This window comes from Mytilus californianus, unplaced genomic scaffold (assembly GCF_021869535.1).
Source record: "Mytilus californianus isolate M0D057914Y unplaced genomic scaffold, xbMytCali1.0.p SCAF_10, whole genome shotgun sequence".
In the NCBI taxonomy this organism is placed as follows: domain Eukaryota; kingdom Metazoa; phylum Mollusca; class Bivalvia; order Mytilida; family Mytilidae; genus Mytilus; species Mytilus californianus.
Genome location: NW_026262582.1, coordinates 20,372,203 through 20,388,088, shown reverse-complemented (window position 1 = coordinate 20,388,088; position 15,886 = coordinate 20,372,203). Strand labels below are relative to the sequence as shown.

Below are 15,886 nucleotides of genomic sequence, written 5' to 3'. Positions count from 1 at the left end.
GCCAACTAGAAAGGTGTAATAAATAGTGATAACTCATATTAGATACTAAGACTACATTTTTGTACGCCAGACACGCGTTTCGTGTAAGAGATATAAAAATTAGTGGAAATCCGTCTATTTTGTAACTAGTATATTTTAACGTTACCAATGAACAACTAAGAGACTTGTTAGCCAATGGACCAAAATATAGAATTCCCTCGCCCATCAACTGGACAAAGAACTTCAGGTTACTAATAGCTGCAGTTGAGAACTATACTAGAAAATGGGTAAAGCGCGAACCAGACGAACCAGAACTGGACATTTTGTCTGAATGGATCAAAGCTATTCGATCATGCATTCAGAAGCGCACTCAGAAACTACGATGTACTATGAGCACAAGGGTTTCTAACCCATTCTAGAAGTTGTTGATGCTATATGGTCTTTACATGACAAATATGTTGTTGTTCCAGCAGATAAAGTCTCAAATAATATTGTCTTCGTATGTAAAAACCATTATTTGCAATGTCTCACAAAAAAAACCTGGAATAAACAACACAACTGGTAATCCTACAAATTCTTTAACATCATTTACAAAGGATGAAATTTTACAAAATCACATATCTGTCCTTCTTTGTTTTGGTATTAATATCAAATAAAACGAAGAAAATATACAGTCGTTATACTGGATACCAAAACTTCACAAAACACCGTTGAAAGAACAATAGATAGCTGGATCATCAAGATTTTCGACTAGACATATTTCAAAAGTGCAGAGTACTATTCTTTCTACTGTAACAGTAAAAGATTGCCTTCAAAAATATTGTGATGAGATATATTCAACCAGTGGTGTCAAACAGATGTGGATTCTCAAACATTCTAAAGATCTACTGCTAAAGTTTAGATCACAATCTGCAATGTTGTAACAACATTAAGACCTTTGATTTTTTTACGCTTTAAAGTACTATTCCCCATGCTCAATAGAAGGATCCACTTCACCATCTCAGTAAACAGAGCTTTTTCTATAAAAAATGAGAATCGTAGATATAAATTTCTTGTTTTGGGTTATATAATAATTATTATTTTGTGAAGAACCACACTGATGATATCAGCAAATACACTGAAGATGATATTATCAAAATGCTAGACTTTTTAATCGACAATTTATTTGTTGAGTTTGACGGATTGATTTGTCAACAAACAAACGGTATTACAATGGGTACTAATTGTGCAACCCTTCTGGCCGACTTGTTTTTGTACTCTTATGAAGCAGAATTCATTCAGAACCTTCTAAAAGACAAAAAGAAAAAGCACCTTGCAAAATTTTTTTGATATATTGATGCTGTCCTTTCACTGAATAACCCATATTTAAGTCAGTATTTGCATCTCATATATCCCAGTAAACTTGAAAGGATACTACTGATACTAGAAGGACTGCTTCATACCTTGATTTTTTCCTCAATATTGACACAGATGGACGACTTCCAACTAAAATCTATGACAAACGGGATGATTTCAACTTCCCAATTATCAATTTCCTATTTCTCAGCAGTAACATACCCTCTGCTCCGTCGTATGGTGTTTACATATCTCAATTGATACGTTGTGCTCGTGTATGATCACACTATACGGACTTCATATACAGGAATGTGCTCCTTACGCAGAAATTGCTCAAACAGAGTTATGAGGAGGAAAGATTAAAAATGACACTCCGTAAATTTTTTTGGACACATCACGAATTTGTCGATCTATACGATGTGTCAAAACTAACTAATGGCATCTTTACCACGTCTTAGATTGTGGTTTAACATCTATGTTGTCTGTCTTCTAAGTACCGAACGTGACCTTTTCCCGAATGTGACCGTTTTGCCGAGTGTGAATTTGCATTGCTATACGACGTGTCTCGGTATTTATACATCCAACATTCAAGCATTTATTTATGATGTTTCTGTTGTTGTTTCGGTTTGATATTGTGTTATGTTTTATCGTTTGTGGTTTGAGTTATGTATTTTTGGTGCATTTCACATTTGTCTTATTTGTCAGTATAGTCGAGTTAATTTCCATTTTCCATGGATAAAATATTGTGTTAGTCAAAATAATTATGACGTCGTCACAGCATTTATTTGAAATAGCCTTTCAATACCATCATAGTCATTGTCTATGAAAGTATATGGTGTCCACATATGTCTTATTTGTCAGTAAAGTCGAGTTAATTTCCATTTTCCATGGATAAAGTATTGTGTTAGTCAAAATAATTATGACGTCGTCACGGCATTTATTTAATACCATCATAGTCATGATAATTGTTTGGGCTAATATTGTAAAATAATTGTATGATTTGCAAGATTATATATTCGTTACAAAATTACGTCACTATTTGTGATGTCCTGTGTTGTCGTTAATGGAAGATGTTCGTTGTTATTCTCCAGTTTACATGTTGTAACGGCTAATACATTTATGTGTGCGTTTTTCTGTGCTGAGTGTTTTTGCGTTTGTTTGTGCTGTATTTATGTTACGTAGTGTTGTCATTATAGCGATATATTTTAACATTGCCATATAAGCGGGAGGTTTGGCTAGCCATAAAACCAGGTTCAACCCACCATTTTTTTCTTAAAATGTCCTGTACCAAGTCAGGAATATGGCAGTTGTTATCTAATAGTTCGTTTCTATGTTTGTTGGCGTTGCACTTAGTGTTCTTGTTGTTCCGTTGTTTTCCTCTTAAAGTTGATGTGTTTCCCTCGGTTTTAGTTTGTAACCCGGAATTGTTTTTCTCTCAATCGATTTATGAATTTTGAACACCAGTTTACTACTGTTTACTTTATTTATTTATCCCTGTGTTATAGTTAAACTTAGTAACAAAACGGTTCGATTCTGATATTAAAGCATTGGTTGCAAGATCGGATGATATGGGTTTTAGATTCTAATAGCTCAAGAATAATACTCCAGCATTTTTCGGATAGAGTGCTGTAACAATCCCAGAAGACAAACCTTGAGGTTTGAAAACAAAAAGTATAAATCAGAACATTTACAATTATACTCAACAACGCAAATACAGCAACACTTCTTCCGATATTAATAAGGTATATATAATTTCGTGTGTTGGTTAAAATTAATCTTGAAAGCTATCCATGAGTTACAGAGAAATATTTATCTAAAGCAACTTAATATCAAATCCGTATATCGTGTTCTAATTTGACAGGAAAAATGCGACTTCAGTTTTAACAAAAGTTTTTTTGTTTTTTTTTTTTTTTTTAGTTAAAAATGAAAAAAAATAAATCTTTACTTTTACAATTTTTTTATGTGTATGACTCCAGCAATATTTCAATTATTGTTTTTAAGTTGTCTACTATGGAAATGTTCACCTTAAAGAAGTTTATTAAGTACTTGCTTTTGCTGTTAAGTATATTTATATCACATATTTTTAATAAGCATTAAGTAGAACAAAAAACTCCAACGTAAATTCAAAAAGGGGAAGTCCATAAAAACTGAAAAAAATCAAACGTTATATCAACCAACGGAACGGGTGGAAAACAACTGTGATATTCCTGACATTGTACAGGCATTTTCCGAAGAAAATGGTGGATTAAACCTGGTTTTTAATTATAAAATTTTGTTAATCATTACAACTTTATTAAAAAAAATAAATCATTTGACAGTGGTTAGGCATAACCATACACTATTGAATGTATAATTGAATTGATACATGTACGCAAATCCCTATTTAAATTTCACTTACACCAAATCTTTTTAACTATTATGTGTTATTACAAAATTGGTTAGTCACTCAAATTATGAGTATAAATCACCTTGTAAATAGTGAGAATATCATTAAGATGCCGAGGTGCAATAAGCAACCATAAATTGAAACATTACAGGCCAAACAATGGGACAAAACAACAATCCAAAAAATACATCGGATAAAACAAAATATTTATAAATATAAATCCTACAAAAACCAAGTTGACTCTGTGTTTCTCCACTATTGACACCCCCGTGTAAGTCAGATTGCATTTTATTGTTAAGAAAGTGAGGTTTCATACCACAGCACATTGGTAGCCATCTCTGTTGTCATTCCTCGGCATCATCACAGGTTAGTCTTAAAACAAACAAAAAATGACGGTTAGATTTTTAAATTATCTTTCAGATAACATTCATATCATTGAATGGGACGATTCCTGAATTTGATTTCCCTCCTTGCTCGTCTTTGGCATATTTTTGTCCTCTTTGGTTTATTAGATCTTCATATTATTAATAAGTTTTTATATTTTCAAATAGTTTAGCCTCGAGCATCACTTAAGATACATTTATCGTAGAAATATTCATCGTGCGCATCTGGTGCAGAAAAATTGGTACCGTTAATAAACTTATCCGTCACGCTGTTTTCAAAGTAATGATGTGTTCTTGAAATAACCATATTTCAAATTGTTTGTTAATTGGTTTGTTCAATATTCTAGGTATTTTAGTTTTAACAATAGTTTATTCCTTGAAAAAAATCAGGCTAAATAAGATAATACATTATATATAAATAATTGTTTATCTAAAATGATGATATACAAAATTATGAATACTTGGAGCATGCTGTCAACAGAAAGAATAATAAAACAAAATAAGTTAAAAGTTTAATTATATAGTAGTTTGACAAAAAAAAGTAGAAAAAAAACAAGGTGAACGAAATTAAGATATAATTAAGGCTTTACGAAAATAACAGTTTATAAATGTTGTTCTTTAAAAGTTCTTTTCTCTGTATACCTTCTTCAGAACGCTTCAATCAAAACATGTTTAAGTACATGAATACGTTGACAGCTATATGACCAAAGTTATCTAAATGTTACAAGAAAGTATTGTCCATGTTACTTTTGTATTTTGGACAGATCTTGTCGCTCTTCGTATAATTCGCGAATACTGTCAGCTAATCCTCCTTCTTCTGCACTTTCAAGGGCAGATATTAACTTGTCAATCTTGTTGCTTTTCTGTAGATCTAGAGCCGTTTTCAGCAGTGTGAAAGCCTGCCTACTGCTGATTGATATCTTTTCACAAATCTGGTCATATTGAACCTGTTTCATATCCAGATTAATTACAGTTTCAAACAATTTGTTTGAATTAAGCAACTTTGCTACGGCCATCACACCCTTGTCTGTCAAGAAATCTGAAAAGTACATATCATTGTTATAGTTAAATAGGAGAGCATGTTAACGGAAAAGAAGAAGGAATAGGGAAGTTCAAATTAACGAAATTAATGAAAAAATCAAAACAATCAACTAAAATGATGAACTATTGAAGGATGATACATTAAATCTAACCATTTCCAACAAATGTAATGAAACATATCTAATAAGGAAATTAAACGATAAAGTGCATATTAAACGTTGTGTAAGTTCAACTGTTATACAGGAGGGATGTTTAGCTAGCTATAAAACCAGGTTTAACCCATCATTTTTGTCGGAAAATGCTTGTTCCAAGACGGCAATATGACAGTTGTTTTTCATTTTTTGTGTTGGTTGATAACGTTTTATTTTGTCCGTTTTTATGGACTTTCCCTTGTTGAATTTACCGTGGAGTTCGGTTTTTTAGTTATACTTTTTTATATTCAACATTATTCACATTACATACTAGTATTACTAAAATATATATGATAAAAGAGGGGCGAAAGATACCAGAGGGACAGTTAAACCCATAGATCGAAACAAACCAACAACGCCATGGCTAAAAAATAAAAAGACAAACAGACAAATAATAGTACACAAGACACAACATAGAAAACTAAAGATTAAGCAACACGAACCCCACAAAAATCTGGGGGTGATCTCAGGTGTTGCGAAAGGGTAAGCAGATCCTGCTTCACATGTGGCACCCTCATGTTATTACAAATCCGGTAAATAGTCTAATTCGGTAGGTCACATTCGTGGTGAAAAAGGAAGTGGATTGTAATTACGACATAAGGAACATATCCGATATCATCTGTGAAACGGTTATTCCATAACGGTCAACCAACTCGTGATGACGTCCGTAAAATTTACGAGGGGGATGATTTCAACTTCACCATTTGGAACTCTTGGTTTAATAGCTTCCTTGTGAGCAGCAACCCTCTATCAAGGAGATTATGATAGGAAATACAAGCCAGGGAATATTGTATCAATTGGGAGATATATACTCCGTATGCAGACGCTGCTGGAATGTTGCTACATAGAAATGGAAAGTTCACAATTGGGAAGCTGAAATCATCTCTTTTGTCGTAAAGTTTTGTTTTCAACCGACACTCATTGTCAATTTCTATATAAAATATGTGTTTTACTCCTCTCACAGGAAAGCTATGATTCTAAAACTGCTAAATGTATCAATGATTCATAGGTCACAATTACATAAAGATACAATACCTTAATTTAAACTTATACTGAAACTTACTCTCGATAAAACATTAATAGAATGCTAATTTAAGCGTCAATATAAAAGTGTTTCAAAACTGAAAAATAGGCAGATGATATTAGGGAGACACTCAAAATTCAGAAATCGAAGAGAAACTGACAAAGTCAAGGAACAAAAAAAAAGAAAGACATCGACAAAAACAAAACAAGTCTACAAAACACTAAATAAAAAAATGAAGACTGTCCTAAAAGGTCCCGCCTCCAAACAAAAATAAACTGGGGGTGGTCGCAAGTGTAAATAAATCATGCTCCATCAGTGGCATTCGTCATGCTGATCATTGTCAGAACATAGAGGGTAAAAGTGTTTTCGGTGATGTCAGATTGGACAGTTATGACATATCCTGGGACCACTGTGATGGCATTAGTACACCTTTTTAAGAGATGGCTTCAAATTTACCACTTGGGAAGCTTTTTTCAAAAGCTTCTATGTAAGCATCCCAAGTAAATCATAAACACAAGCTCTGGAATATCGTATCAACTGGGATATATATACTCTACATGCAGGCGCGACTAGTAAGTTGCTGCATTGAAATAGAAAGTTTACAGTTGGGAAGAAGAAATCATCTTTTTTGTTAAAGTTGATTTTAAAAACAATTCTGGCATTGATATTAGCATAGCCAATGTGATATAGACAGGGGATGTGGTACGATTATATGTTAAAGGGGCATTATTTGTCAAATTCATGTTCACTGATTCGACTCAAATTCTTTTATTTGATTTATAATAAACTAACACGAATATCCAAAAAATAAAAATCTAAAATAAAAATTTACAATGCATAGGCTCGATAATATGTATCATCATTCCGTGTGTATTTTAGTTTTGACGCCATCTAATTAACCATCGAGGTGACCTCCGTAGAATGATGACGGTCATATTACCCGATATATATATAAATATAGACATAAATAGAGAATGAGATTGTGTGGATCAAATTAGTCAGTCAAACTGCGAAAATACATAGAATACAACTGATCTAATGTATACTTTGACAGTTTAAAATGTGTAGATTCGAACTCCACTGACACTTAAACGTGTACGTACTTCTAAGGTATTTATATATAAGTATGTAGGACCAACATTGTAATAACTTTGATAGAATATATGTTTAGTAATGTGATAAGAACTGAAATGTATTGGTATTGATATTGATATTGGTATTGTTTTCCATACCTTCTTCACTGTATTTACTAACTGGCAGTGGCGGTTGCTTGTCATTAATCTCTTTTATAAACGTCAATTCAGGCCGTCCCAGTCCTAGATCGGTCGTATTTCTTCTAAAGGATAATGATGCATGTGCATTATAGCTAATTTCATCGATGATTTCCTTATCTTTGGTGAGTAACAAAATACCGTATGCATCCTGATCGATTTTATGTTTAATTTCAACTACAAATCTTGTAAAATTCTCCGACGAGTTAGGCAAAAAGGTCAGGTCTAATCTTCTCCTTGCAGTGAAACGTGGCAAACTGAAACATCCTTTCAAAGCGATGTCAATTTTAATTTGAGGTTTGAAGACAAAATCTTTACTTATCCAGTTCTTGAAAAGACGATAACCTCTGTCCTCGCAATTACGGCAGAACGCTTGCATCCTTGATTTTTCAATACAAGCGAGCAACACGGTAAGTGAACGTAGCGTCACGTCACTTACAAAGAATAGAATTTTACAAACGGAATTATAACCATGCATTTCCTCGAGGTTGCTAGATATTACTAACGGACCTTTTTTCAGTTCGTCATTCCCTATGAGAGAAACGCTTGTTCTAAAAAAAAGTAAAATCAGGTTATAAATACATGCTAGACTTCATGATTACTTTCTGGTAGCTTGAGATTTCTATAAAATGCAAGAAGGTTAGTGTATAATAATGGTCATATATAGAGGCTTTTTATAGCTGACTTTGCGGTGACCTTTAGTTGTTACTTCTATATCATTTGGTCTATGGTGGAGAGTTGTCTCATTGGTAATCATACCATATCTTCTTAATTTTAAATCATGAACATATTTTTAATACTAGTCTCACAAGGGGAGTTTAAAAAATGATACATACAAGTTTATAAATGTGGCGCGTCCGAAGTGTTCCTCTGTTTTTACCTTCAAATGGAACACGTTAAATTTAAACTTTGGAAAACAAGGATGAATCAATACTTTAGGAACTACAACAAAATGTACTTTAAAATTAAAACAACACCTAACACTAGGAGGTCAACTTTACCTGAGAGATTTGGAACATTGGATGTTTATAGTTTTTAAAATTTATCAACGAATATTTTAGAGAAATCATCTTATGAATCATGTCATTGTAATTTATAATAATTGTAAAGCATGATTATGAAATAAAAAAAATCTTAACTGCTGGTTAACCCTCTCGGTGGTATTATTTACTCATTTACCATTTCTGTTGGTTCACATGATGACGGGTGTCACATGTGGGGCAGTATTTTTTAACCGTTCCGAAGCACATGAGATCACCCTTGAATTTTGGTGTAGTACGTGTTGCTCTGTTTTTAATTTTCTATTTTGTGTTTTGTGTACTTTTTTTTTTTTTTTTTTTTTTTTTCTTGCCATGGCTTGGTCAGTTTATTTTCTACTTGTGTTTGAATGTCCTTTTGATATTTTTCGTCTTTAAATTATAAATATTTTGTTTATAAATTTCCAATCCATAAAACTATGTCCTCGGTTCCTATAACAACTTTTTTATTGCTATTTCTTCTATGATTGAATGATACATTGTTATACCGGAGTCCTAAATTTCAAAGCATTCATCAGCTTGTTTCAGCTTTTGAAACAATAACAGCAAGACGAAGGAACACTGATACATTTTTTTCACAAGGAACAATGTCCAAGCTTGTTGGCTGTCTTAAATTTGATATCATTACTAAATCAAACAACTAAAGCTAACTCGTATTTGATATTTTCTATCTTCAAAGTAAGTCGGCGTCTCTAGTGTGCCGGCGTCTTTATTCTTTACTTGTGTCTGAATAGATGCAATTATGATGATCAATAAAAGCACTAACAAACAATTTTGGTTGATCTCAGGTGTAAGCAATTTACTAGTTTTACCTATCGTAAGTTTTATGTTAAAGTCAAAACGAATTATAAGATGTCAAACAATTATTCGGATGCATTACTTAGTACTTCGAATATTATTCCCATTCCTAGTTTAACTTTGCTATAGGACTTTTGTCCCGTAGGATTTCCTAAATCCAATAGCGCAGTATTTCTGTTCTGGCATTAAAATTATTATAAATACTGTTTAATTGAACCTTGGTGTTGTTAATTTCAGATAATTATTTAATATAGAAATTATATTCCTTCTGCCTTTATATCTCTTATTCCTTTCCGACGTTGGCTTTATGCATTGGTCCTTTTCTTTTATACTTGTAGTTAAAAGTCTTTAGTATGTTTTGGCTTTATTTTTTTCAGTTCGGCCCCTAGCTTCCTAATATCTCATTGCCAAAAAGCGCATCTGGTGCAGTAAAAGTGGTACCGTTTAATAATATTATTTGCGAAAATAATACAACTAGCAGTTGAATTACAGTTAACCATACCCAGATATCTTATCCGTTTCAAAGACTGCATTGTGGTTTTCATCCACCGTTACAACGTTATCTGTTAGTGTAAATTGTCCATTGGTGTTTTGCCTAAAGAGTCTGTATACATAGTCTTCATCTGACTCATCTGGGATTCTTATATCGTTCAGTGGTAGTTTGACTTGAACCTTCTTTTTCAGGGTTGTATCTCCAGTAGTATACAAACAATCAGTAATTGCCAAAATTGCTTCTCCTTTCTTATTCCGTTCTTCGTACTGTCGTCGTAAAATTTCTTTATTTATAGGAACAACCTGACAAAATAGGATATTTGAATGTTTAAAAAACCATAACTTCTCCCTTTCCCTTTTTATGCAAAAATATGCGAAATTTGATAACGAAATCTTATCAAGTTTATCAATTTAGATAAGGACTGTATAACAAAAGCAAATTTGTGTTATTGTCATCACTTGGCGTCCGTCATCGTCGTAAATTGTTTAAATATTTTCCTTCAAAAAACCAACAGCCCAATTTCCATCAAACATAAGGTGAAGATCTTTCTGGTATCTAGTATAAAGTTTGTAGGTTTTTACAAACAATTTCGTCATGGCTTAACATATAACATAAGGAATTATGCTCTAATTGTCTTATATCTTGAAATCTATGATAGATATAGAAAATCTGACGAGGCAAAATTGCTCAGGATGTCAAGCTCTACCTACTCCTTGTATGCACTAACAGTTTAAGATGACTCCTTGAGAATTTATGGCTCTTAAATGACGAATTTTAGCTAAAAGAGGGACGAAAGATACCAGAGGGAGTGTCAAACTCATAGATCGAAACAAACTGACAACTTCGTGGCCAAAAATAAAAAAACAAACAGACAAATAATAGTACTGATGACACAACATAGAAAACTAAAGACTAAGCAACATGTTTTCAGCTAACTTTCATGTTTTTGGCTATTAACTCAAAAACCATATTAGAAAGGTAGAAACTGTTTAACGCATAAATAACAGCAATACAAGATCTACAAATATACAAAATGACCGTAATCATTGGATGACTCCTTAAGGAGTTATCACCCGTAAATGACGATTTTTTTTTTCAAATATTTTTTTGTTAATTCCTAGTATTTCATAAACTATAATATATTGATAGAAACTATAATAATCAAAATCAAAATGGTTAGATATTAAAAGAAAATACACCTTATTAGCAAGTTCTTGCCTTACAAAACGATGTTTCAGTACCACTACTGTCCATCAAGTACTATCAAAAAGATCTTCTCTGAATCTACTGAAACAATGTCAACCAATAATGGAAGACTGGTCCTTATGGTATCTAATATAAAGTTTGTGGGTTTTTTTATTCGGTCACATAACAAACATGATCGGCATGAATACATATAGAAGGGTTTAATGTTTTGACAGATATATCTTGAGAATCGAAACAAGATATAAAGTTAAAAATATATATCAAAAAGACATATTTTACCAGGTGAGCGATTAAGCCATAAAGGAGCTTTCTGTTTGTATCCCGTGCTCAACGGTGATTCATAGAAATTAACATTGATGTCTAGTAATATTTTTTACAAATGAAAAGGATTTTCTTTAAACATTTAATACAAAGTTGTATGAGAAACTGGAAGACGTATATACTTTACATTTGTCAATATTGAAGTTAGCAAAAACCAGTCTTCGTCACATTAGTTCTTCATAGGGTTTAGTTTTCGGTGCAATCTTTTGCTGACCATTGATGATTATTTTATTTCCGATCGGTAAAATTTCTTTAAGTTACATTAGTATTAAGTTATTTTACAAGTATAGTTAAAATTATTTATTGACGAATGACTGCATACAATTACAGCAAGTTGCCGTTAAAGTCTCTAAAGATATATGGGTAATTTTATTGTTTATATCCTAAAAGGAAAATAACGTATTGTCATTTGTTCACATTTCATTGTTTTTATCACAGAAAAAGCAAAATTACAAAAATACCGAACTCCAGAGAAAATTCAAACCGGAAAGTCCATAATCAAATGGCAACATCAAATGCTCAAAACACATCAAACGAATAGAAAACATCTGCCATATACCTGACCTGGTACAGGCATTTCCTTATGTAGAAAATAGTTGATTAAACCTGCATTCATAGCTAGCTAAACCTCTCACTTGTATGACAGTCGCATAAAATTCAATTAAATTGACAATTTGTGAGCGAAACAAACAGACATAATAGGTAAAAATGTTAAAAATAGAGGAACAACAGTCAACATTGTGTTATAATCCTAATATCTATAAAAACAAACAAATATGGCAACAAAGAAAAACAAAAATGCATATAGACACTCTATAAGCAAAGCAAATAAGCAAACATGATTGTATTATGTTCTAAAACTACAAATTGATTTTAACATATAAAACACTTGCATACGTACATGTAAACGAATCGACTCATCTTTTTCAACCGCACCAGGGGGGAACTCTATTTGAATCCCCTTGTCAGTTTTCGCGACATACTTGCAACCAAGTGGTGTGATGTGTATACGTTCCTTTATTGGTTTTGATACAATACAGAGTGCGTCTATTTTAGCAGTTTGGAACGTGACAGATTTCTCCTGAAAGAATTTTAAAATAATAAGATATACGACAGTAGAGTTTATTTTGGAATGTTGCGTATTCTTTTAAAATTTAACACCCCGCTCGTCTGCTCGAACACTATCCTAAATTTTTTTTAAATGGGTAACCATGATACGTAAAAAATATTTGAAAACTTTTATACTGTAAAGAGGAGATTTTAACGAGGGTTTATGTACACTTATTTCGCGATTAAGATAAAATAACGAAAAAAGTATAAACATATCAAAATAAAGGACAGTAATTTCAAAAGGTTTTTACCTACAAATCGTTAAATTTAAACTACAAGAAAATATACGTCTAAACAATAGATAGTTAAAAAAAATCAACTAACGAATACCATTTCAATGTCGATATCGTAACAGAAGTTTTCATCAGAAATATATACTCGCTCCAATTTCAAGCCAGATTATTAATTCTACGTGGTAAGTATTAACAATTAGATTTCAGCTGAGGGAATTGAAAAAAGAAGTGTTTTGAAAGTTTATTTCGATTGAAAACAATCCACTTATTTGGTGCATAACTTTTCTCTCAAAAGTTATATCATATTGTGTGTATACAGATAAAAGACCTTATACCGATTTTGTGGGAAATGTATTCACAAAATATTTTTGTAACATTGGCTTTAATTGCATAATTAGTCAAATCTTTCCAATAGTTTTGACAGCCACCAATGTTTAGTCCATAATATGATTCACAGAAGCAAATTAATATTGTGCATCGCTTTATCCACTACATCCATACCGGAATAGCAATTGAAAATGCAAATCACATACATCCGGTTTTCCCCGACCTCAACACGAATTTTTGGTCATTCACTTTACTTTCAAACAGTGTTATTTACCTAATGAAATGAATGAACACATCTTGTGCATTGTACTGGTGGGGTAAAAAAGAAGATGTGGTATAAAATCCAATGAGACAACTTTCCACAAGAGATCGAATGAAACAGAAATTAAAAACAATAGATCACCGTACGGCCTTCAACAATGAGCAAAGCCCATACCGCATAGTCAGCTATGAGCGGCCCCGAAATGACAAATGTAAAACAAATCAAACGAGAAAACTAACAGCCTAATTTATGTACAAAATAATGAAGGAAAAACAAATATGTAATACAGCAAAAAACCACAACCACTGAATTACAGGCTCCTGACTTGGGACAGGCACATACAGAAGCAAGGTAACTGTATCCCAATCCTTACACGTCTTTTAACGGAGTACTCTAAACCTTTACAGTTTAATTGATGGTTGGTTGCTTAACGTCCAGTGGCAAATTTTATATGCATGTTCCATACGAAAACAAATTAACATTAGATATAATATATAAGTCCATGTAATACAGGACGTCTTGGTTGAAGGTCGTCGAAATTTAGACTGCCACTGGAAAATATGAATATATTGGATAAGGACAGATGTTTTGCCCTGCAATGGGCCACTAATTGACCATTGATAGAGTTTTTGCAAGGGTTCTTAACATGCAAATAGCATTTTGACCCTACATGACTGCGTACTTGAACATCCAGCATAGCCAAACGGACGCCCCACTTTGGCAAAGGTTTTATTGCCGGTCGGAAGAAGACCTAAGTGATCATTTTTCTATTCCTACGAAGAAGACTTAAGTGACCATATTTCTATTCCCCATTTACCTTTAAAGAAGTCTCAACCATATGCCACTTCTGTCCAAATTTAATGTAGGCCTTCAAATGTAGAAACTGATAGTTAATGTCATTTGGAAGCTTTACTCTCACTGTTATCATTCCAGAACTATCTTTCGGGAAATTCTCTTTATATTTGGGATCTTTTGGCTTGATATTAAAAAAATCTGTCTCCAACTTGTAGTGTTTTAACGTTGTGTCTTCCTTATAAAAACGTTGAAAATCATCCGATTCCCATCGTATTGCCTGAATAATGTCGGAGACGTCTGATTCTGAATAAAGGTGTATTCCGCATCCAATATCGTAGAAAGCTCTAAAAAGAAAATGAATACACAGTGTGATATATTTCAACCCAAATTTTAATGATTTAACATATACTTGTATAAAATGTTCGCTCCTCATTACATTTTTCCAGTGTTTGGATATTCTTATTAAATAATACATAAAATTCTATATTTCATGCGAAAAAAAATAGATACTTCTGCATAGAAAGTGTACAAAAGAACACACATACACTAGTAAATTCATTGTTGAGAATTTCCCTGATAACGAAGGTATGAAAATTGACGTTGGGATTTTCATGTACTCATTTTGTTACATCAAAGGGCACGATCTTTAGGAAACAGGCCCTCTTAATTAATCATATTTTGCATTTCACAAATCGTACCTCAAAACAGCCTACCCAGGGACTTCTTTTTAAATGTTGAAAGCGTCTTAGCTTGCTCTCTATTCTAACGGGCATCGAATTGTCCTGCCAGTCAGACATCGATACTTATAAATGTAAGGAAGACGAAAATCTTCCGTCTTCATATAGCACTTTCAGTATCTCGGTATATCTTGAGCTATACTTCATTGTGCATTCATTTTAAATGACAGACGTCCTTGTGAATTTCGTATTCGATTTCACATTGTATATATTTTGCCAAGCAGGAATTTTGTGGAGACGAAATGCGCGCCTGTCTATTCAAATTATAATACTGATACCACTGTTCATTTTTTTTAATTCAAATTTGCCATCAAAATATGTGATGTAGTATTCAAAAGAAAGATATCATACACACCCTGCAATCTCAGTACGTTTTCCATTGGTATTCTGCTGTGAGATATGTGTTGACCTATAGATAAAAAAAGAAGATATGAAATTTTATAGAAGTACACTATACAAACATAACGTTGCTTACATTTTCAATAAATATATGTTAACAAATATGTTGACGGTTGCTTTTGCCAAAAGTGTCTGTATCTCTATATTCAATGTCACATATCCACCTGAGTCTAGCTTACGTGGATATAAGAAACTTCTGTTTTGACTTGACTACGTTATTGTAGAAAACGTTCGTTTACTAGACGAAAATGGTCCAGTGTGCTTATATTAGTACATTCAAGTAGCTGTTTATTTATGTAAATGTTATCGAAAGAAATCTCTGACTTTCATTTTGTTATTCAAACAAGTGATGAAGTGTCACAATAAAAACAAATGCATACCTAGGAATATCTGAACATTTTCCATCAGTCACTTCCTGACCGATATTGGTTGACCTTTAAATAAGAAAGTGAATATATGAAATCTTAAAGAAATACAAACCAAACATTGTATGCATTTTTGTATTTGTATATGAAAAATACTCATAGCTTATTTACATAGTTTCTACATAATTAAGTA

General features: G+C 32.5%; 1 protein-coding gene across 13 annotated transcripts in view; it reads right to left on the bottom strand.

Annotated features, from left to right (window-relative positions):
- LOC127717739 (uncharacterized) overlaps positions 1 to 15,886 on the bottom strand; it is a 175,904-nt gene that overhangs the window by 61,037 nt on the left and 98,981 nt on the right. For 11 of the 13 annotated variants that reach the window (XM_052223520.1, XM_052223521.1, XM_052223522.1 and 8 more), the window contains 5 exons: positions 15,709 to 15,762; positions 15,285 to 15,338; positions 14,215 to 14,536; positions 12,367 to 12,546; positions 9,948 to 10,240 (listed from right to left, as the gene is read on the bottom strand). In XM_052223520.1, coding sequence (XP_052079480.1) covers positions 9,948 to 10,240; positions 12,367 to 12,546; positions 14,215 to 14,536; positions 15,285 to 15,338; positions 15,709 to 15,762 — 903 coding nt within the window. Of the gene's footprint in view, positions 1 to 3,641; positions 4,073 to 4,583; positions 5,123 to 7,571; positions 8,162 to 9,947; positions 10,241 to 12,366; positions 12,547 to 14,214; positions 14,537 to 15,284; positions 15,339 to 15,708; positions 15,763 to 15,886 lie in introns of those variants that run through there. The other 2 variants (XM_052223524.1, XM_052223535.1) reach the window with 2 other exon arrangements.